General features: G+C 39.9%; 1 protein-coding gene across 6 annotated transcripts in view; it reads left to right on the forward strand.

Annotated features, from left to right (window-relative positions):
• The window catches only part of LOC126477766 (pantothenate kinase 3), a 166,714-nt gene that overhangs the window by 114,980 nt on the left and 27,161 nt on the right, over positions 1–24,573 (forward strand). For all 6 annotated transcript variants that reach the window (XM_050103643.1, XM_050103649.1, XM_050103648.1 and 3 more), the window contains 2 exons: positions 19,113–19,286; positions 22,001–22,168. In XM_050103643.1, coding sequence (XP_049959600.1) covers positions 19,113–19,286; positions 22,001–22,168 — 342 coding nt within the window. The remainder of the gene's footprint in view (positions 1–19,112; positions 19,287–22,000; positions 22,169–24,573) is intronic.

The following is a 24,573-nucleotide window of genomic DNA, read 5'->3' on the forward strand; positions in this document are numbered from 1 at the left end:
GTAATGATACACTCATGAACTTCACTGTCATAGCCATACCTAACAAGAAAACAATTTTTAAAAAATAGAAAAATAGACTTTTTGCTACACAACAAACACCAAACTAATCAAACCTAACAAAACTGCAAAAAAAAAAACCTCAATAACTCACTGAAAACACTTCCATAACCAATGTTACCACACCAACTACCAAAACTTGAAACCAAGTTAGCACGATGACAACCAAAACTCAAATGAGACCCAGTACCGCACTTTAAACTCAGAATATCCTCGTCCACTACCAGAGGGCACGATCAGATACAACAGCACAACATCTCAGAATATCCACGTCCACTACCAGAAAGCACGATTAAATACAACAGCACAACATCAACCTACTCAAAAATTCCATGCCTTACGGGTGGAATCGGACGCTTCCATTGACCCCCCTCCCGGTAAAGATAATTAAATTTATTTACAACTGATGACTGAAATTTATCCTGAAAAAGAGCCAATTCCTTGAACAGGTTTCTACATGATGTTTTTGAATTTACACACAAATGAGTCTTATTATATGCTTTTGCACTCTAAAAACTTTTGCTTAGTTTGATGAGTTACTCCATAGTATGATCCCATATGACATAGTAGAATGAAAGTAAGCAAAGTATGCAAGTTTTTTAAATATTTTTGTCTCCTACATCTGACGTCATTAGCATTGCAAATACAGACTTGTTTAAGCGCTTCAGCAGTTGTATGGTATGCCCTTCCCAATTGAATTTATTATGGAATTGTAACCTCAGAAATTTAACATGTCAACTTTTTCGATCTGCGTGTCTTCATATGTTATACACATGCTGGAAGGAAATATTTTACAGGTTGTGAACTGCATATAGTGGGTCTTTTCAGAGTTTAATGCCATTGAATTAGCTTTAAACCATTTATTAATATCAATGAAAATTTGAGGAGGAGGAGGAGATTAGTGTTTAACGTCCCGTCGACAACGAGGTCATTAGAGACGGAGCGCAAGCTCGGACGAGGGAAGGATGGGGAAGGAAATCGGCCGTGCCCTTTCAATGGAACCATCCCGGCATTTGCCTGAAGCGATTTAGGGAAATCACGGAAAACCTAAATCAGGATGGCCGGAGACGGGATTGAACCATCGTCCTCCCGAATGCGAGTCCAGTGTGCTAACCACTGCGCCACCTCGCTCGGTAATGAAAAATTGATTAGCAGCCATTTCGAAATCTGTACTTGACTTGCTATTTGTTGCAGTGTTTGTATCATATGCAAACAAAATTAACATGTTTTAGAATGATGTAATCACATGACTGAGCCTTGTTTGATTATTGTATACCACTCTGTAACTACATAAGTTACTTGTATGTAGGCCTATGCAGCAGCCACCAGTAGATTGAAACTAGTTGGGGAATAGATAATGTTTCAGTTGCCTCTTTAATGGCTTTTAAGATTTCTTTCCTTGAGTAATATTTTGATAATGTCAGGCTCTAAAATCTTTGTACGTAATACACAACAAGTATTAGTAGGCTGGAGATGTAAACTATTTATTCGCTTTTGCAGCATGCCTGTTATAGTTTCTGGGGACTTAGTTTTTTATTTAAATATGGTTGTTATTCTTAGTGCAGAAGATTATTTGACCAGATCACACAAAATACACAATATTTACTAGTTTCAGGGAAATTAAATCACCATATATATATATATATAAAAACAAAGATGATGTGACTTACCAAACAAAAGCACTGGCAGGTCAATAGACACACAAACAAACACAAACGTACACACAAAATTCAAGCTTTCGCAACCAACGGTTGTTTCATCAGGAAAGAGGGAAGGAGAGGGAAAGACGAAAGGATGTGGGTTTTAAGGGAGAGGGTAAGGAGTTATTCCAATCCCGGGAGCGGAAAGACTTACCTTAGGGGGAAAAAAGGACAGGTATACACTCGCGCACACACCCATATCCAACTGCACATACACAGCGGCTGTGTTTTATTTTTTATTATTGTAATGTTAATAGTTTCCCACTTTATGTATCTGGTAATAATGACCATTACACTGATATAAGCCACAGTAATATTATTTAAAAATTTTTTTGACATGTATGTTATATATAAAACTATTATATACCTGGTTTTCCAAACATATACATAAAAAAAAGTATTACAAAAATTGTATTATATGAAGTAGGTTCCACAAGTTTCTGGGCGTACACATGAACTGGCAGCCTGCTACTGGCCTCAGTCAGATGATGACACTTGTTTCAGTAAGATATTGCTTGCTGTGGTGCTACAATGGATAAAATCAAGTATTGTGCAGCAGTAAAGTTCCTGACAAGAGAAGGGCTTGCACCAGCTGAAATCAAATTCTGTTTGGATGGTGTTTGTGGTTTTGCTTCCCCTTCACACTCCACAGTGAAAGAATGGTCTAAACAGTTTTGTCTAAGCAGAGAGAGCATTTCTGATGATGATCCACGTGTTGATTGACCTGTTGAGGTGGCGGCTGAAGAAACCGTCACTATTATTGGACGTGAAGTGCTGAATGACAGGCAGTTGAAATTCAACGAAATTGCAGCAAGGTTAGTGTTATCTAAAACAATCATTTTCCGGATCATGCATGATCATTTACACATGAAAAAGGTCAGTGCAAGATGGGTGCCCAGACTTCTCTCTGCAGTACAGAACGAGCAGCATGTGACTTGTTGCACCAAGTTTTTTGGAGCTGTGCCGTGGCAACCAGAAAAGTACTGCAATCCGTTGTTACTGTGGTTCTACAATGATCATCTGTCCAAATGAGAATCTCTTCAATGGCATAAACCAGGTAAAGCTCCACCGTGAAAGATGAAGGTCATTCAGTCAACAGACATCACGGTTACAATTTTCTGGGATTCCAGAGAAATTCTCTAATTTGATTTCAAAGGAAGGAATGCCAATGTGAACGCATGAAACTATGCTTCACTTATGCACAAATTACGCGACTCCATCAAACTAAAGAGGTGAGGAAGGTTGTCAGATGGTGTCCATCCACAACAATGCACCAGTGCACACGGTGGCAGTTATGAAGGCTGCAGTAAAAGAATGTGGCTTCCAGGAGATTGACTAACCACCCTCTAGTGCAGATCTAGCCCCCAAATGACTACTATCTCTTCTCCACACTGAAGACAGATCTCCTAACATCATTGTTTTATTTTTACAACTTTAAAAATGTAGTCAGGCCGGTAACTTCTGGGACCTACCTTGTGTGTGTGTGTGTGTGTGTGTGTGTGTGTGTGTGTGTGACCTCAAAACATGATTTATTCTGTTGATTGCCTCATAACTGTTTCCTGTCAGATGTCAACAAGGTCACAACATGAAAACATTTTATACACATATCATGTATTTTATTAGTAAATATTGTGCACTGTTTGCACAGCTGTTCTCTTACTGTACGATGAGAGGCAGTACTATGGAACGTCACCTCTATAAGTTATGTTTACTGTAAATTTGTATGCATTTCATGTTAGCTTGATGTTAGAATTTTCCATAATTGTACCTTTATATACGAGGGTTATTCCAAAAGTAAGGTCCGATTGATTGCCAAATTGAAACCACAGTGAACATCAGAAATGTTTTACTTGTAACAATTAGCTACACCTTTCAGCTACTTCTCTACGTAGTCGCCGTTCTGACTTAGACTTTTGTCATAGCGTTGTACCAACTTTTCAATAGCCTCATCATAGAAGGCAGCCGCCAGTGCTTTCCGTCAATTCTCCACGCTGGCCTACACCTCGTTGTCTGTGTCAAAATGTTGTCTTCAAAGACAGCGGTTCATGTGACCAGAGATGAAACTCAGGGGGAGACAATTGCGGACTGTATTGTGGGTAATCTAACATTTCCATTTGAAAACGATGCAGGAGCATCTTCATTGCCCCTGCAGAATGCGGCTGAGAATTGTCGTGAAGACGAAACAGCACGACAGTTATGTAATGTTGGCTGCATAGCTTCAGGCGAAATTTCTCACCAGGCCCTCGTACTTGGCGGCAGACACTATTTTCTAGACATCTTTACGCACTCACTGCGAGCTCAGAAATGAGAAGAGCAACGTGATGCTAACTGGGGTTATACTAGAGACACTACCCAACACATCTGTGCAAAGCTTTATCGGATTTTCATAGTCGTTTCCATTTCGCGACCGATCGGACCTTACTTTTGGAATAACCCTCGTACATTTCTGTTGTATCCAAATAATGTGAACAGTCGACACAATGGATTGGCCATGTAAATTTTTATTCTATACCAGTGATCTCAAGGTGGCAATTTAAGTGTGCTGAAACTAGTAATCATAGTGTATTTTTGTGTGATCTGGGTGAATAAACTTCTGTAATAAGAACAACAATTGTGTTTAGATTCTGAGATCACCTGCAATACAGCTGGCAACGTTAGGTAACCATCATAATTTTTCATTTATTGTATTTACTCTTACTCAACTAAAGAATATCATACTTACTAAGTAATAACAGATTAGAAGCCATCCAGACAACAGCTGTTAGGCTCAAAGAACCTCAAAATACTAATTTATTTTGTCCCAAAAATGAGGGGAAATGTTAATGACAAACTGTTTGACCCATTGAAGACAAATGTCATTTGCAGTGCTATCCACTGCCTACATGTTCACAAGCGAAGTTGTGTATATTGAAAGGAACATATTTCAAGAATGACTTTGATTTTGGTCAAAGAGAGAGAAGTTTCTTAATGTGAACAATTGAAATATTGCATTACAACAATAGAACTTATTATACCTGCGAGTAGCGAGATATCAGCGCACATGTCAGAACCTAGGAGAGAAGCACCTGTAGCCACCTGCGGAAGAGAACATGAGACCAAGCAGTAACCGAGCTAAACACAGTGGACAGGAGACAGACAAGGACAAGACTAAAGCTACCTACATAAACTATGAAGTGCAAAGCAGAAACGTTTACCACAACAATGTCAACAGACAGAGCAAAGAGAGATGCAATCCAAATCACAATGAGAGAGAAAGATCAATTGCTAAGTGAGTTTTTTTTATCTAAAACAAATACAAAACCGATGGCCTTATTTATATTGGCCCTGAGGAACATTATTGTCTGGTGTATTCACGTGGCGAGACAAGTGGCAGGCTCATGAATTGAGCACAGCACTGCAGAGAGACTGTGCCCTCTAATGGCCATCTAGGTCCATTACCTACAGCGGGCATTCAACTTCTGCAGAGCTGGATACCAGAGGATTAGTCTAGACAACCAATGGCCATATTGTAGACACATTTAGCAGTGAATAGTCGTGTAAACATGAACTTCATTCATCATTTTCCTTTGTGGTATCACAATGGTAACCTTTAATGACATATTTCTGTAAACTACAGGTCATCTGACTCCCTTGTATTTGTTGTATTGTGTTGTGTTGTGCTGTGCTGTGGACAGTACCAACACTAATATGCTGTTCACTTACATTATTCTGCACTGGTTTCTTCATCATATATCTTCTGACATTCTGAATATTGTACCATTCATAGTAAAAGACACATGAAGCTAACTAGACTGTACAGTACCAGGCCTCAGCTTTAACATAAGAATGTTAAATTTTGATAAACTGGGATACAAGTGGTACAAAACATTAAATTAACTTTAACAAATTTAAATTAATAAATGTTGTGAGGACGTGGCTGGGCAGCATGTTTGAGGAGAGTGATTGAAAGTGTGCAGTGGTGCTCTTTAGTCTGAATTTCAAAACTTCCTTGTTGTGTTGTCAAGAACGAGTGGTTGCAGTTGAAGATAGATAATGATAAGTGGTTTGTTTTGCGTCTTGGAATTGTTAGTAGTTGTCATGAATATTACAAAGGAATTCAACAACTGCTCGTTGAATGTCACTAAGGGCAATAGTAAGTCCAGCACATTAAGTTTTTGCAACTTTATGGCTTGCTGGCTTAATTTGTATAGTGCCACTTACGTGCCAAGTACATGAAGTTGACTGAAGTTGCTGTTTGTTTTGTTTTATTCTTGTTTATTTTGAAGGAGTGTGTGATTTAATTTGTGTTTAATTTATTTTTATTTTGCGTTGATGACAGGCATTAGTTGGTGAGTGAGTGGGTTGTGGTGGGACTGTTGTGCTTTAGGGATAGATGTTCTATTTTTTAGTTGAGGAATAGTGACTTTTTGTCTAAACTTAAGTATTGGCTTGGTCTGAAGGAAAGTTGACAGTGCTGTAGTGACACATCTTGCAGATTATATATGAACTAGTGGCATAGACCGATGGAAGTAGCACCTCTTTTGGTAAAAGTGTAAACTAGAATGAAAGAAAAGAGTGGTGACTGGCTCATCTGTAGTGTAGTCAAAGGTCTGCTTTAGATTGGAATGTTAACTGGGTTGTGAATGTGAATGGAAGAAATCTGGCTCTCATGCTGGACTGATCTGTAGCGTAGCTGAGCATCTAATTTAGGTTAGGATGAGACCATTTGGTTGTTCACTCACTGCCATCACTTTTAAAATGAATATCTCTGAAACTTGGTGTGATATATTCAGAATGTTCAGATTTTCTAGTTGGTGGTTAGGCAGAAATTTAAGAATACAGCTTAAATTTTAACTTTATATTACAGTATTCTGCACAACAGTATTTTGTTATTCTGCTGCATATTTTCATTCACTCATCATGATGACATTTATCAAACACATTTTCTGATTGATTACACAATGGTTCTGGCATATTGTGTAATCAGTCAACATCTCCTGTCGCCAACTACTACCCCACATTTCATGTGTTTCTCATAATATATAATTTTTGTCTCACTATATGGCAATATTTATAATTTATTTTAGTTGAATTACTTCTTACATACATTTTAGTAACCTTCATATGTCATTGGTTGTAGTTGTATTCTCAAGTTTCATCTGGATTTGTATCTTTTTCTAGTGCAGATTTTTTTGTGTGACTGCGGGTTTTGTTTGGTAACCAAATTTATAATTTTTTGTTTGTTTTGAGAAGTAAGTCATATATCTTTTTTGGTGTAGTGGCTTGTTATTTACTTGTATGTGAAAATGAATGTTAATGAAACTATGTAGGACTTTGTGGGTTGTTTTCTTTAGTTGGTAGATAACAATGTTTACTTATATTTGGTGGCTGTCTCGAAATTTCCTCTAGCTATGTACGTCAGGTGGTGTTTTCAGTACCAATTTGTGCAGTGAGTTTTGGTCTTTTGGTCTCAAGAACTACCTTCTTGCTAAGTAGGATAGTTGAAGTTTCAGATACCAGAATTTGCAGCAAGGTTTGGTTAGTGGATTTTTCAGCACTGTTTTTTACAGATTTACTCGTTCATTGGTATCGTATAGCTTCAGTTTACCAAAATAGGTTTATTGAAGGTGACAATACCAAATTGTGTGGTTTTTTCATGACCTTTATGTAATATTGGCGTTGTTGATTTTTGTGTATATTTTTATTTGAATGCCTATTTTAGGTTAGGAATATCTTTCATTTTGCTTCTCCCTGCTCAGAACCTTCTCTTTCCTGCAGGCATCCTGTTCGCGTGATGTTCTTGTAGTTATTATAATTAAATTTTTGATATGTTGTCATTTCATTAATTGTATTGGATCTGTGATTTTATGGCTGCCATATTGGATAGAGGTGATTTGGATGTCACACTAAATTCACACCACCTGAGGCAAACGTTATGTGATTTTGATGTTGCATGCCGTTTCGAAGATAGCAAGAGCTGTATATCAGCTTTCATGATCAGGAGGTTGGACATTCATGACAGTGACATTCGCCTCAATTAGAGAGAACTGGAAGTTACATGTTTTCTTTACAGCAAGGTACATAATTCGAAGTTATGTTGTTCATAAATGTGTAAAGTTCTGCATTCATGTGGCCTGGGCAGTGGATAAGGGAGCAATTAAAGTGTTTGTGAGAATAAATTCCAAAACTTAATGAAAATGTTGACCTAACAGTTTTTCCTAATATGCTTTCATCAACCTTGAAAGTGCGATGTCTTGTTGATTTATATGCAGAAAATAAGTTGAAGACAGCCAACATTGAATCTGATAATGTTTGTATTCAACAGGGTTTATTAATGTATTTAAACAACATATGTTCATATTTAAAACCTCCAAAAATTACTATGAAAAGGATAATTGCTACTCACTGTATAGCGGAGATAATGAGTCACAGAAAGGCACAACGAAAAGACTGTCGTTAAGTTAGCTTTTGGCCAACAAGGCCTTTCTCAAAAACACACACACACACACACACACACACACACACACACACACACACACACACACACAATCACAGTCTCTGGCAGCTGGAGCTAGGCTATGGGCAGCAGTGCATTATGGGAAAGGCAACTGGGTGGGAATAAGGAGGAGGCTGGCATGGGGAGGGGGAGGGATAGCAGAGTAGGGGTGGGAGACAGTAAAGTACTGCTGAGAGCGTGCCATCTGGATCCTTCTCACTAACACCAGCTTTTTTTAATTGTGCAGGTGGAAACTCTCCCTGCAGTGTATCCTACATTCTCATAACCCTCCTGGCCTCAGCCTTTGTTAGTCATTGTCCTTACCCATCTAGCTCTTTCCCTGTTCCTGCTTCAGCACTACACAGCCCTCTATTCAACCAACGCAACCAGTCTTTTTACTTCTCTCATTTTCTGCTACCCCCTCCTCTCCCCTGCCCTCCCTGTAATCTCCCAACTGCATATAGTTGCCCTACTTTCCACCTCATCCCCTCATGCTCCCAACAGCACTTTACTGTTCCCCAACCCCACCCTGCTATCGCTCCCCCTGCTCGCCCCAGCCTACTTCTTACCCCCACCCAGTTGCTTCCCATAATGCACTGCTGCTCGCAGTCTGGCTCCAGCTGCCAGGGACTGTGGTTTTGTGTGTGTGTGTGTGTGTGTGTGTAGCAAGCAGAGTTAGTTCTTTTTGTGGGTGATGCTTGCTCTGTAATCAATCCTAGCATATGTACAGCAACAGAAGAAATGGAAACTAGTACCCCTAAGTGTCACTGACTGGTTTTCTGCGAATGGTCTCACTCTTAATTACAAAACGACACAACATATTCAGTTCTGTACATCTAGATAATACACTAATGATAAGTGTAACATATGGTGAGGAGGAAAAAATAAATTGTGAGAAAATTTAAACTGGAACTTCTAAAATAATGTAGTTCAGCCACATTTTTGCACTTCGAATTATTGCAAATCTTGGGGAGAGACAAATCAATAAGTTGTCATATGTCGCATTTAATAATGTTCTGGGTAACTCATCTTTAAGAAAGATGTTCTGTAAACATAATATATGGTGCTCACCCATGGTAATCTTGTAGACATGTAGGTATTCTGACTGCTGCTGCATGGTATATTTATTCCCTCTTGAACTCTGTTGAAAATAGTTCACTACAGTTCGAAAGGATCAATGATGTACATAATTACAATACCAGAAGGAAAAATGACAATTATTACTCCACATTAATGTTGTTTTTAGCACAAAAAAGGGGTGCATAATGCTGCAATAAAAATTTTTGTTCACACATCCAGTAATATAAAATGTCTGACAGACAGTAAAGCAAAATTTGAAAACAAATTGAAAAAGTTTCATCTTGACAACTCCTGATATTCCATAGAAGAATTTTTATTATTTTAATGAGTAAAATGTTGTAGGTAGGAATTACCAACACTCATCAGTATGATTAAATATGTATAGAAATGCACACAGCAGGTAGCCATATTCACAAATTGATGGGACTAACAAAACCTTACTAGCAGACAATTTAAGCAGCAGCACATTTATCTTATGTCCTATGAACAAATGCTGTTTCAGAACACAAGCACATCAAGAATCTCTCAAAAATGCATCATTATTGGTAAAATTTGTCATAATAAAATGATGAAAATGGCATATTGGTGCTTAAAGATGTACATTAATCACAGACATCTTGTTTGAAAAAGAAGTGTAGTATAATAAGTAGTTTGTACATTTTCTTTTATGATTTGTAGACAAGTGAGATTAAGTTATCTTTTAATTGTTTTGCTAATGTACCAGTATTTCTATGCATTTTGTTCTGTGTTGTGAAGTGGCACATCACCACAATACAACTGAACTAGTATAGTGTCTGAGACAACTGCACAGATAAGTACAGTAAACAGGTTTATTAGAATACTCAAACAAAGTACAGGACAGTGATCCAACTGAAGACTGATTACACCTCCTGGAACAGCTAATTACCAATAACTAAGCCTGCAACTTGATGAAGTAGAAATCTGATAGTTCTTCTTGCAAGTCTGTATCTGCCAAGTTATATACCAAGATAACTTCCTGGAGGTTCACTTGTGAGGTCCATTGCACTGGCAGTGGTACCGCTGTCTGATGACTGTTTTCGATGTTAGCTCTCTGGCTTCTTTGAGTGGACTCCAACCGTGGACTGGTCGTACTGTGAACTCACTGTGCACTCGCTGTAGATGCAGATGATGCAGTTGTCTGTACCAAAGTAGCAATGCCAGAAGATGGTAAGAATTTGCAGAATGACCTGCAGGGAATTGATGAATGGTGCAGGCTCTGGCAATTGACCCTGAATGTAAATAAATGTAAGATATTGTGCATACATAGGGAAAGAAATCCACTACTGTATAGCTACACTATTGATGAAAAACAGCTGGAGACAGAGTGTGCTGTAAAATATGTAGCCGTATCTATCCAGAGTGACCTTAAGTGGAGTGACCATATAAAACAAAAGGACACACACAGTCTGTGTAATTCACTGCTGCCAGCTGAGATGAGAGGCTACTTGATCATTGGGTCTTCATGTAATGTGATGTCACTTGATGGATGATGTGGCAGTGTATATCTGTCAGCTGTAGTGCCTTCTTGAGTCCACCATCACTGTCAACTTTGCCAAAAAACTGTACGTAATTGTTAAGCTACCGGTGACACTGTGACATACAAATTTATGTGAAAGGACTTAACGGAGTGGTTGTTTGTTTTACTGGGTGAATAACGTGTTTTACTTGCATTTATGTGTTTCATGCTTAATTTGTAAGTTAATGACAATGCAATGACAACTCGCTCCTGAGAGGATATATATAACAGAGGGAAACATTCCACGTGGGAAAAATATATCTAAAAACAAAGATTCTGTAACTTACCAAATGAAAGCGTTCGTAGATAGAAACAATAACAAACACAAACACACACACAAATTTCAAGCTTTCGCAACCCACGGTTGCTTCATCAGGAAAGAGGGAAGGAGAGGGAAAGACAAAAGGATGTGGGTTATAAGGGAGAGGGTAAGGAGTCATTCCAATCCCGGGAGCGGAAAGGCTTACCTTAGGGGGAAAAAAGGACGAGTATACACTCGCGCGCGCGCGCACACACACATATCCATCCGCACATATACAGACACAAGCAGACATATGTAAAGGCAAAGAGTTTGGGCAGAGATGCAAAGAGTTTGGGCAGAGATGTCAGTCGAGGCGGAAGTACAGAGGCAAAGATGTTGTTGAATGACAGGTGAGGTATGAGCGGTGGCAACTTGAAATTAGCGGAGGTTGAGGCCTGGTGGGTAACGGGAAGAGAGGATATATTGAAGGGCAAGTTCCCATCTCCGGAGTTCTGATAGGTTGGTGTTAGTGGGAAGTATCCAGATAACTCGGTGTAACACTGTGCCAGATGTGCTGGCTGTGCACCAAGGCATGTTTAGCCACAGGGTGATCCTCATTACCAACAAACACTGTCTGCCTGTGTCCATTCATGCGAATGGACAGTTTGTTGATGGTCATTCCCACATAGAAAGCTTCACAGCGTAGGCAGGTCAGTTGGTAAATCACGTGGGTGCTTTCATACGTGGCTCTGCCTTTGATCGTGTACACCTTCCGGGTTATGGGGTGCATGGGACAGGTTTTATACCGAGGGCAGTTGCAAGGGTAGGAGCCAGAGTGTAGGGAAGGGGTTTGGGGATTTCATAGGGATGAACCAAGAGGTTACGAAGGTTACGTGGACGGCGGAAAGACACTCTTGGTGGGATGGGGAGGATTTAATGAAGGATGGATATCATTTCAGGGCAGGACTGGAGTAGATTCGTTTGCCACAAAGACCTAGGCTGTAGGGAAGGGACCATTTGATATGGAATGGGTGGCAGCTGTCATAATGGAGGTACTGTTGCTTGTTGGTGGGTTTGATGTGGACGGATGTGTGAAGCTGGCCATTGGACAGATGGGGGTCAGTGTAAAGGAAAGTGGCATGAGATTTGGAGTAGGACCAGGTGAATCTGATGGAACCAAAGGAGTTGAGGTTGGAGAGGAAATTCTGAAGTTCTTCTTCACTGTGAGTCCAGATCATGAAGATGTCATCAATAAATCTGTACCAAACTTTGGCTTGGCAGGCCTGGGTAACCAAGAAGGCTTCCTTTAAGCGACCCATAAATAGGTTGGCATACGAGGGGGCCATCCTGGTACCCATGGCTGTTCCCTTTAATTTTTGGTATGTCTGGCCTTCAAAAGTGAAGAAGTTGTGAGTCAGGATGAAGCTGGCTAAGGTAATGAGGAAAGAGGTTTTAGGTAGGGTGGCAGGTGATCGGTGTGAAAGGAAGTGCTCCATTGTAGCGACGTGCAGAATATTTGTGTATAAGGAAGTGGCATCAATGGTTACAAGGATGGTTTCCGGGGTTAACAGATTGGGTAAGGATTCCAGGCGTTCGAGAAAGTGGTTGGTGTCTTTGATGAAGGATGGGAGACTGCATGTAATGGGTTGAAGGTGTTGATCTACGTAGGGCTTGGTAACCAGCTACAATGGGATGGCTGAGATGATTGGGTTTGTGAATTTTAGGAAGTAGGTAGTAGGTAGGTGTGCAGGGTGTCGGTGGGGGGCCGGCCGCGGTGGTCTAGCGGTTCTGGCGCTGCAGTCCGGAACCGCGGGACTGCTACGGTCGCAGGTTCGAATCCTGCCTCGGGCATGGGTGTGTGTGATGTCCTTAGGTTAGTTAGGTTTAAGTAGTTCTAAGTTCTAGGGGACTTATGACCTAAGATGTTGAGTCCCATAGTGCTCAGAGCCATTTATAGTGCTCAGAGCCATTTGAACCATTTTTTTGTCGGTGGGGTCAGGAGGTTGATGGAGTTGGGTGAAAGGTTTTGTAGGGGGCCGAAGGTTCTGAGGATTCCTTGAAGCCTTGCCTGGACATCAGGAATGAGATTACCTTGGCAAACTTTGTATGTAGTGTTGTCTGAAAGCTGACGCAGTCCCTCAGCCACATACTCCCAACGATCAAGTACTACGGTCGTGGAACCCTTGTCTGCCAGAAGAATGACGATGGATCGGTCAGCCTTCAGATCACGGATAGCCTGGGCTTCAGCAGTGGTGATGTTGGGAGTAGGATTAAGGTTTTTAAGGAAGGATTGAGAGGCAAGGCTGGAAGTGAGAAATTCCTGGAAGGTTTGGAGAGGGTGATTTCGAGGAAAAGGAGGTTGGGTCCCACTGTGATGGAGGATGGAACTGTTCCAGGCAGGGTTCAATTTGGATAGTGTCTTGGGGAGTTGGATCATTAGGAGTAGGATTAGGGTTATTTTTCTTCGTGGCAAAGTGATATTTCCAGCAGAGAGTACGAGTGTAGGACAGTAAATCTTTGACAAGGGCTGTTTGGTTGAATCTGGGAATGGGGCTGAGGGTGAGGCCTTTGGATAGGACAGAGGTTTCGGATTGGGAGAGAGGTTTGGAGGAAAGGTTATCTACTGAATTAAGGTGTTGTGGTTCCAGATTGTGTTGATTAGAATTTTGAGGTTTTGGGGGGAGTGGAGCTGGAAGTGGGAGACTGAGTAGATGGGAGAGACTGGGTCTGTGTGCAGTGAGAGGAGGTTGAGGTTTGCTGGAAAGGTTGTGGAGGGTGAGTGAGTTGCCTTTCCGGAGGTGGGAAACCAGGAGATTGGATAGTTTTTTGAGGTGGAGGGTGGGATGCTGTTCTAATTTGCAGTTGGCCTGTAGGAGGATGCTCTGAACAGCCAGTGTGGATGTGGGAGATGATAGTAGTTGACGGGTGTGTTCATTGGCTGAGTTGATGTGTAGGTGAAGAATTAGGTGGGTGAGGGCTATGGATTGTTCAGTTTGTAACTGGTATAGGGACTGATGGAAAGAAGGGTTACAGCCAGAGATGGGAACTTTAAGTGTGAGGCCTTTGGGGTAATGCCAAATGTCAGACAAGCCTGAGTAAATAAAATATGGGAGTGTAATCTGGCTAGGGCGAACACATGTTTGCGGAGGGAATGTAAATAAAACTTAATGGCGTCGTTGTGGGGATGTTGTGAGGGTGACGTGGTATTAGAAGGTGGAAAGTGTAACATGAGGCTGAAATGAAAATGAAAATAAAAATATATGGGGAGAGATAAAGGTGAACTAGAAAGCAACTGGAGATCTGGTGTGAAAAAAGTCAAAAAAGTGTTGGTTAAAACTGAGCAATGTTGATCCTGTGGTGAACTTGGGTTGGTAAACAGCAATGTGCACAAAGGTTAGGTGGTTGTGTTGCCGCCAAAACATGTTAAAGGGTGGAGAAATTTGGGAAAATTTCGAAAAAACTGCGTGTAAATGTATTAAAAGGAGTGGTTTTGTGGTGGCAGATTATGAAAATGAGACTAAAAATTGTCTGACGAAGAAATAATGATGTTAAAACCTGTGGGAAGTGGCTAAAAATGATCAGTGATTTGGGAAAAACAGAAATAGAAATAAAGCGAAAGTTGTTATAACTAGCTGAAATGGTTGTTTAATAGGTGAAAGGAACTGTTTGTGAACTGGGAACGGTGGATTTTATAGCAGCGGTAGTGTTGAAAGCGGAAAAAAATTTTTTGGTAATGATTTGGAAGTGGGTTACGTATTATTGAGTATATATAGGCAGGATAAAATTGTATGGTAGATTACAGTAAAAAAGAGAAGGTGAATACAAAGTGAAACTACTTGCACAAACAGAAAGAGAAAGTAAGATGACAGAAAAGATTTCGAAATGCAACAGTGACAATAACAAACGTAATTGTTAGGTTCAAATTAATGATATGTATATAATAGAGGGAAACATTCCACGTGGGAAAAATATATCTAAAAACAAAGATGATGTAACTTACCAAACGAAAGCGTTGGTATGTCGATAGACACACAAACACACACACAAAATTCAAGCTTTCGCAACCCACGGTTGCTTCATCAGGAAAGAGGGAAGAAGAGGGAAAGACGAAAGGATGTGGGTTTTAAGGGAGAGGGTAAGGAGTCATTCCAATCCCGGGAGCGGACAAAACCTCAACTCCTTTGGTTCCATCAGATTCACCTGGTCCAACTCCAAATCCCATGCCACTTTCCTTGACGTTGACCTCCATCTGTCCAATGGCCAGCTTCACACATCTGTCCACATCAAACCCACCAACACGCAACAGTACGTCCATTATGACAGCTGCCACCCATTCCATATCAAACGGTCCCTTCCCTACAGCCTAGGTCTTTGTGGCAAACGAATCTGCTCCAGTCCTGAATCCCTGAATCATTACACCAACAACCTGAAAACAGCTTTCGCTTCCCGCAACTACCCTCCCGACCTGGTATAGAAGCAAATAACCAGAGCCACTTCCTCATCCCCTCAAACCCAGAACCTCGCACAGAAGAACCCCAAAAGCATCCCACTTGTGACAGGATACTTTCCGGGACTGGATCAGACTCTGAATGTGGCTCTCCAGCAGGGATGCGACTTCCTCAAATCCTGCCCTGAAATGAGAACCATCCTTCATTAAATCCTCCCCACTCCACCAAGAGTGTCTTTCCGCAGTCCACCTAACCTTTGTAACTTCTTGGTTCATCCCTATGAAATCCCCAAACCATCTTCCCTACCCTCTGGCTCCTACCCTTGCAACTGCCCCCGGTGTAAAACCTGTCCCATGCACCCTCCAACCACCACCACCACCACCACCTACTCCAGTCCTGTAACCCGGAAGGTGTACACGATCAAAGGCAGAGCCACGTGTGAAAGCACCCACGTGATTTACCAACTGACCTGCCTACACTGTGAAGCTTTCTAAGTGGGAATGACCAGCAACAAAATGTCCATTCGCATGAATGGACACAGGCAGACAGTGTTTGTTGGTAATGAGGATCACCCTGTGGCTAAACATGCCTTGGTGCACGGCCAGCACATCTTAGCACAGTGTTACACCATCCGGGTTATCTGGATACTTCCCACTAACACCAACCTATCAGAACTCTGGAGAAGGGAACTTGCCCTAAATATATCCTCTCTTCCCATTACCCACCAGGCCTCAACCTCCGCTAATTTCAAGTTGCCGCCGCTCATACCTCACCTGTCATTCAACATCTTTGTCTCTGTACTTCCGCCTCGACTGACATCTCTGCCCAAACTCTTTGCCTTTACATATGTCTGCTTGTGTCTGTATATGTGCAGATGGATATGTGTGTGTGTGTGCGTGTGTATACCTGTCCTTTTTTCCCCCTAAGGTAAGCCTTTCCGCTCCCGGGATTGGAATGACTCCTTACCCTCTCCCTTAAAATCTACATTCTTTCATCTTTCCCTCTCCTTCCCTCTTTCCTGATGAAGCAACCATGGGCTTGCTAAAGCTTGAATTTTGTGTGTGTGTTTGTGTTTGTTTGTGTGTCCAGGATGCAAACCAGTTACTTTGCTCTTTGTAACTACCTGCTTGTAACTCCTACACCATAGCAAACTTGTGAAACTTTTTACTGTATCCTATACTTTAGATCTTATGAAAACTTTAATTGCCAGTATGTCATTATGTAACATTAAATTACAACAAATCAGATCAAGAATGGTGGTTTTGATATGTCTTCAATGCATTGTTCCTTGGAGCATAGTACTTTCAGAATAGTCAAGTTATAATATGAAAACAGTCGAATACAAGAATTCTTTAATCACCCACATAACATTTTTCATCATCTTATTACAACAAATTGTACCAATATCAATGTGGTTTTGAGAGATCTTCACTGTTTTGGTGTTTTGAAATGGCGTTTATTCGTAGGACATAAGTTATTATATGAAACCTACCAAATATGTGCTTCAATTAAAAATTATAAAATCCAATATGGAGCCACCAATTTCGAGCCTGAAATGAGGGACATTCTATGCAAGGTCCTTCCCACTCCTCATGAAATAGTGTTCTGTCATCCACCCAACTTCCGCAGCATCCTAGTCCACCGAGTGCCGCACCAAACGCCAACCTCAGCCGCTTACCACAGGGATCATATCCCTGTTGCAGACCCAGGCGCAAGCCCTGGCCCAATACACCTACCCATCATTTCCTGTTCCTGTTCTGTCACAGGCTTACCCTACCCCATCAGAGGCTGTGCCACCTATGAAAGCAGCTATGTCATACACCAGCCAGGCTGCGATCATTGCACAGCTTTTTGTATAGGTATGACTTCCAACCATCTCTCCGCCAGGATGAATTGCCACCACCGAACTATGGCCCAGAGCAAAGTGGACTACTCTGTGGCACAACAGACAGCTCAACATTTTAATGGCTGCTTCACACCCCAGGCCATCTGGATCCTCCCTTAAACACCAACTTTTCTGAACTGCACAGAAGGGAGTTATCCTTACAGCACATTTTCCATTCCTGAAATTATCCCAGTCTCAACCTATGATAACATACTGTCTCCACACTCTCCACCAAACAGTTTCTGGCCCCTCTGTTCTATAACCTCCTCCCAATTCACATCCCCTCATCTTCATTGTGCACTGCTCTCTGCCAGTACCCCCGCCAGCCTTTTCCCATCTCTGCTCCCTTTGCACTCCCCACCTCCCCTCCTCCCTCCCCCCTCTCATCAGCCTCCCAACGCTGCCCGTGACAGCCTCTTCCTGCTGCCTTAAGTTCCTGCACGCTCGACCGAACAGTGATCGTCTCTCCACCCTAGGTGTACTCAGCTATCCCTACACCTGCCTGCCCCACTCCTGTCTGCTGCTGCCATTCAACGCAAGATTGCAGTCTAGCCAGAGTGGTCAGATATAGAAGTTGTGTATGCATGAGGTGTGCCTTCTTCTGTGAGTGCATGTGTTTTTTTCCTTTCTTTTCTGAAGAAGGCTTTGGACGAAACCTTAGTGCATTAACAATCTTTTCATTGTACCTGTCTGTAATTCAGTATGTCATCTTTATCCTTTTCATAATTTTAAATATTCAGATTTTGTTATTGGCATGGACTGTTCAAACTCTTTTCCATAGGCGAGGACGTTACAGGTACCTACAGCTCACTTGCCAGAGAGGCACCAGTGGTAGGCTGCCTGTCAAGAAGTCCTCAGTCCTATAATGCACTCAGCCTATCTTACTGATATAACATATTTAAATAACTTTAAGACTACAAGATAATATACAACATGAGTTCTGTTGGCTAGGAAATTCTGAATACATAACTACTCTGATATTCTGTAACATCATATTTTTTTCACTGAGCAGAACTGTATATTGAGTGTCTTGTGGAAACAGAGGACTACTGTGTCAATCTGAGTGCTGGTATCTAAGGTTCTCTGGAATCTCATGGGTAACAGACTAAGCTGAGTTTCCATATGATCTGTGGTTGCAGAATTCCTGTTGATTCTTGTATAGGAGATTTTTGCTCTCCAAACTTAATGAGCAAGCTTAAGACACATTACATAATCCTACAGTAGATTGATGTAAATAGACGTATAATTATGTGTCTCATAATTTTAAACTGCTATGAAACATTTGTGTTCATGCACATTCTGTTAGAGATTGAAAAAGATTCATTCATTTAGTGTGTGTGCTTAGGTAATTAGGAAAACCATATACAAACATTTTTATGATTTTCCACTCACAAAACTTGCTACTCAGTGAGCTCATATGTAAACCTGGAGTATTAAAATTGCAAAAGGAATATTAATCAGTATGGAGTAAAGTGGTAATGAATTCAGTTTGTATCAGCAGAACTTTTAATATGATGATGTATGAAAATTAATGTGCAGATTTCAAATAGCACTTCAACTACCCTCTAGTGTATGGTTTCATTGAATCACTTTAAATTTGTTCCAGGGTGATTAGTAAATGTCTATTTTCTGAAAAGTTTCAGAAATGTGCATATGTATTGTACTTAACACATTATTTTCTATCCACAGATGGATAATGTTATCATCAGGAGGAGGAAAGGAACCTTACATTTCATCAGATTTCCAACCAGTGAAATGGGCAATTTCCTTGCCCTAGCAAAGGCAAAAGGCATGGCAACCTTAGTTACAACAGTTTGCGCCACTGGTGGTGGTGCATACAAATTTGAAAATAATTTCCATCAGGTTTGTTCCTCATAAACTTAAGCAAATATAATAAGACTGAAAAACAGTGTGAAGATGATTGTTGAACATTATGCATTAATAAAAACAATAATATCTCAGAGTAGCCTGATACCGACAGTCTCTGACATTATTGTAATGTGGAAATTGAAGGCACACCTATAATAACTCTGTTTTGTGGATAGGTTTATTTAAGGAAAGTATAGACTGTCAGAGAAGTTATAGAAACAACTGTAATTTTATGCAGTTTCATCAGTACTGTCTCATCAGCATCATAGCAGTTTTTGAAAAATTGATGAGTTGTATCATAGTCTCATTAATGTTCCAACCGTGGGTGACATAGATATGTTCATACAGCTTCTTCTGGACCATTTCGCACGGCCCACAAGTATTGCATTAGACATAATGTCTGCTCTGTTTGCACTTTGGAAGTTGCAATTTTCCTGTTGAATACTTCTCTGTTGCTCTGGCACATTGTGGACTGCTATTTTCCTCCTAAATCTTTTCCTATTGTTCTTGACATCTGAGGTCATTATTTTACCATCTGAAATATCAGGATTTCGCATGAGATTATAGTGGAAGAAAATATGCCGAAACAGTGGAGTACAGCAATACTTTTCCCTATTCATAAGAAATATGACAAAGCTGACAGTGGGAATTATAGAGGAATTGCACTGCTCTATATAGTATATAGAGTATTAGCAAAGATCATGGCTGGGCATAGAAGAGTATCTAGGAGACTACCAGTGTGGTTTCAGAACTATTAGATCCGCTACATATCAGATTTTCACTATCAGACAGATCCTTGAAAAGTGTTATAACATCGATGTCCACCAGCTGTTCATTGATTTCAAACAAGCTTATGATAGTATGAAAAGGGATCGACTTTGGAAGGCAAAGCAAGAGATAGGAGTCCCTAACAAACTGATAAGATTGGTTCAAATGACTTTGAAAAGAACAATATGCAAAGTAAAGATTTAGGGCACTTTATCAAAGGCATTTGAAGTTAACCAAGGACTGTAGCAGGTGATATGCTCTCCACTAATCTGTTTAATGTTGTCTCAGAGAGTGTAATGCAAAAGGCCATGCAACAACCCTGGGGGAACACTGTTTAAAAGAGTGACTCAGGAGCTGGCACGTGCGGATGATAATTGATTTGTTATCAAGGAGGAAACAGGACCTGGAAGAAAAGCTTGAAAAAGTAGAAAGACATGATGCGGAGATGGGGCTGACCATTAATCAATCAAAGACCAAGTATATGTTAACACCTAGGAAAAGATATAGTGAAGGAGAAAGAAGCATGACTTTGAATGGAAAAGAATATGAACGCTGTGAGAGCTTTTAATATCTTGGGTCACTGGTAACTGAGACTAATGATATGAGAGAAGAAATACATGCCAAGGATTGCAGCTGGTAACAGGAGCTACTTTGCACTGGTTAATGTGTTGAAAGCAAGGAGCCTCAGTAGGAACCTGAAGCTGACTGTGTATCACACATTAGTTAGACCTGTGGTGATGTATGTTTTGGAGACCCGTACTATGGTACAAAATGAGTTGTTGCTGAGATGGGAAGGAAGATACTTAGGAAAATCTATGGCCCAGTGAATGATGGGTTTTTTTGGAGAATCAGAAATAATAAGGAAATCGGAGAGTTGTACAACAAACCAGATATTGTGACAGAAATAAAGAGTAACAGACTACTTTGGTTGGGTCATGTGGAAAGAATCGTGGAGAACAGCACAGTCAAGAAAGTTTTCAAAGGGAAACCCGGTAGATGTCATATAAGGGGCAGACCAAGGACCAGATGGCTAGACAACATGGAGGAGGACTTGAGAAGGATGGGAATTAGGAAGATGGAGAGCCAAGGCAGCCAGCAGAGAAGAGTGGGCGTAGATTGTCCGGGAGGCCAAGGCCCTATGAGGGCTGTAGTGCCAAGGAGTAGTAGTAGTAGTAGTAGTAGTAGTAGTAGTAGTAGTAGAAATATCAGGATATGCATTTTTGAAGTTCTCCAGTCTCACTCACATACAGATATACCTTCTCATGGCAGCAGTTTTGTATCCATGTTCCTGAGCTTGTGTATGGAACTTTGCTGTAAGATATACAACACTCAGAAAATTTATCAGTCGGTTTATTCTGCTGTTATAATGTTGAATGTGATTCGTGTGTTTCCCCACATTATTTATGTTAAAAGTCAGTTAAAATCAGTGCTAAAGTAAGTTTATGGTTTTCTTTTTATGTTCCTGTAATTCTACCTTAAAACAAGTCTAATTATTGAATAATAACACCCCATGATTTTTTATGGAAAGATTGGAAAACTGCTCATGGTAAGAGAGTTAAATAGCTGCTTTCAGACAGAATATTTTTCACATGAATGCTGAGGAGTAGGTCCACTACGTAGTATGATTTTTAATGACAGGCAATGCTTTGTTGCGTAACAATTCAGTTGAGGGACTGACTGTTGTGAATGCTTAGAAACTAGATCCTGAAAATTTGGAGGAGGTGAAATTTTTCATCAAAGGAGGTTACCATGCCATAACTCTACTCTCCACACACAATTTGAATGTAGAATAACTGTTTATCTTTGCTCATTTTATCCATTATGTGTGTCTTTCGCAGTGTCATACACTGACGAAATATTTAAATGTTGCTTTGAAGTACACTCATAAGAGCCCATAATTTTCTTAAATAGAAAATTATTTTTATTTATTTTTTTGACAGGAGCTGAACATGAAACTGGCAAAATTTGATGAGTTGGATTCACTTATTAAAGGCATGCTTTACATAGAAGCAAATAATCCTAATGAATGTTACTATTGGGCAAACCCAACTGATGATGAAAAATGTCAGAAACGCTTATTTGATTTCAGTGACCCATATCCATTCATGGTAAGTTATGAGATGTATTGAATAATTTAATTTGTCTTTTTACAAGCTTGGTGAGAGAGTAAACGGAAGTATTACTGATTTTGTATTTAAGTATGATACGTGAGGCATAATGACTTTTTTCCTCTGTGGATTCTTCTCCTTCTTTCTTTCTTTTTAACTTTTTTCTATGCACCACATGGAATATTTTTGTGTGAGCTTTTATGTGATGTGCTAATTTGAATTGAAGATGATCCATGCTGAGATATTTTTCTTGTGAATGCTAGCTTTTATCTAACACTGGTGTCAGTCTATAAAGGCTTTTCCTTTTTAACAGAGTGTTAACCAACAAATCTGTGATTTAAAAATTTGTGGCAGGAGTAGATTTTGAAAGGTGATGTGATGACTAAAACGACATTTTGAAAGATAATGTGATGACTGAAGTGACTTGACTGAGTAAATGTAAGGCTATATAGAGAGAGCTCTTGCACTGTTGTTGTTATTGTTGTTGTTGTTGTTGTGGTCTTCAGTCCAGAAACTGGTTTGATGCAGCTCTCCATGCTACTCTATCCTGTGCAAGCTTTTTCATCTCCCAGTAAGGAGTTTCCAGTTTTTGGAAAATTGTTCTGTTATGCATGGTTTGCTGTGAAATCTTCTGTAGTGTTAACAAAGTTTCTTTCACAAGTGAGATTTATATGAAGAAATGTTGCTGTGGTAAACCTGCATTCATGCGATGCCCATGGTGTTTCGAATTTCTATGTTTTGAATGTTTCTACAGTCAGTGTAATACAGGGGAAAGCATAAAATCTTCGGACTAATAAACACAAGAATATTAAGTATAAGAATTAACAATTGATATAAGAAAATCGTTCTTTCAATTCTGAAAGGATATCATATATCTGGTAAGACCTTAGGTCTCCTTTGCTATAGGGACAGAAGTTCAGGCTTAGAGTAGATTGCAATATCAGACAATCACAGATTAACCTCTTAATATGATTACTATTATTGTTGTTGTTGAGTTTTCATTACAAACAGTTCATTCATGACATTCGTAAGATTACTGTTTTCAACTTTGTCCTGGAAGGAGAATTTAAAACAATTGTAACCCCTGAAAATATCATACACACAAATATATTAAATAATAAATGTATGGCACTTATTGTGAAACCCAGTTGTAATTTTACAATTAATATAACACACTTATATCCCCTAACTTGATAAGAAACATTCATGTAGTAATATTCTATGGACATGAGTATGTTACAAAACACACCAATAATCAGGTTTTAAACATGGCACACAAAAGTGAGAAGCCATGATGCTAGTTACTGGGCCACCAGTTGGGATGAGCTTATCGGTTGCTGAAAGACATCTAAATTACGTCAAAAATTTTTATGATTGTTTTCTCAGAAATGGTAGAGTATCTACATATAAGCCAAAACACGTGTTCATTTATTTTGAATCCTCTTCCACTGAACGAAGTTTCTGTTTCTGGGAAATTGGGTATGCAACCTGCCTGTATCTCCTCGAAGTTGTCTTCCAATAAAGGGTACATCACAGTGTTGTATACCAGTTGTAATCATTTGCAGCATATTGAGCTGTGCATGAAGCGTGTTCCTGTTAAAGTCTGCTTCGTGTACTCCAAGTAACTCTACAAAGCTTTGTGTACACATGGAAGATTTGTTTGGGAGAGCGTAACAAGTATCTCTTCAAGATGGAGTAGCCACCTTAGAACCTTGGTTGAACCTTCAGTCAATTTTATACAGAAAAAGATCAAGAATTTCAAACACATTTTTCTTATCTTTTTGTTCATGAGTCAGTTCTTCAGAAATAAACAGTGTTCCCATGTGTACTTGTCTCTTGGGTATTTTTATTGGCCATAAGATTTTGGGTCTTTTAGTTTTAGGTTCTTAGAATAATTTTTTGCTTTCTCTAACTGCATAGCAAATTCTTCTGCAGTCCTAAGATTCACAAGAGCTACTTTTAGCATGTCTGCAGAGTGTTTCAATCTGACTACATCAATATTTGGATTCTGTAGAGATTTGGCCAGTTCTTTGCATAGTCGAAACACTTCAATAGCTACTGTCGTACAAACAATAGTCTCAAACTCTGTAAGCCGTGTTGCATAGCCCTGCAGGACTGACTGTATTTCTCTTTATTTGAGTTTTGTGCCTTCAATACTTCAGTCACTGTATTATGGAATTGATCAAAGTTTTCTTTCAAACATTTTAGAGATTTTACTCTTACAATGCTTTGAATTAGACACGTGATATTACCCTCCAAACTTTTGAATTTGTATTCATCTCATTGACAGTAGATGGTAACACATCATCTTTGTACAAATTTTTCCTTTTGGAGGATTCCAGAATTATATGTGAAACACTTTTCTCAGCTATTAAAACTTCACACAATGGATAACAGCTTCTTGA

Source organism: Schistocerca serialis, chromosome 1 (assembly GCF_023864345.2).
Source record: "Schistocerca serialis cubense isolate TAMUIC-IGC-003099 chromosome 1, iqSchSeri2.2, whole genome shotgun sequence".
Classification (NCBI taxonomy): domain Eukaryota; kingdom Metazoa; phylum Arthropoda; class Insecta; order Orthoptera; family Acrididae; genus Schistocerca; species Schistocerca serialis.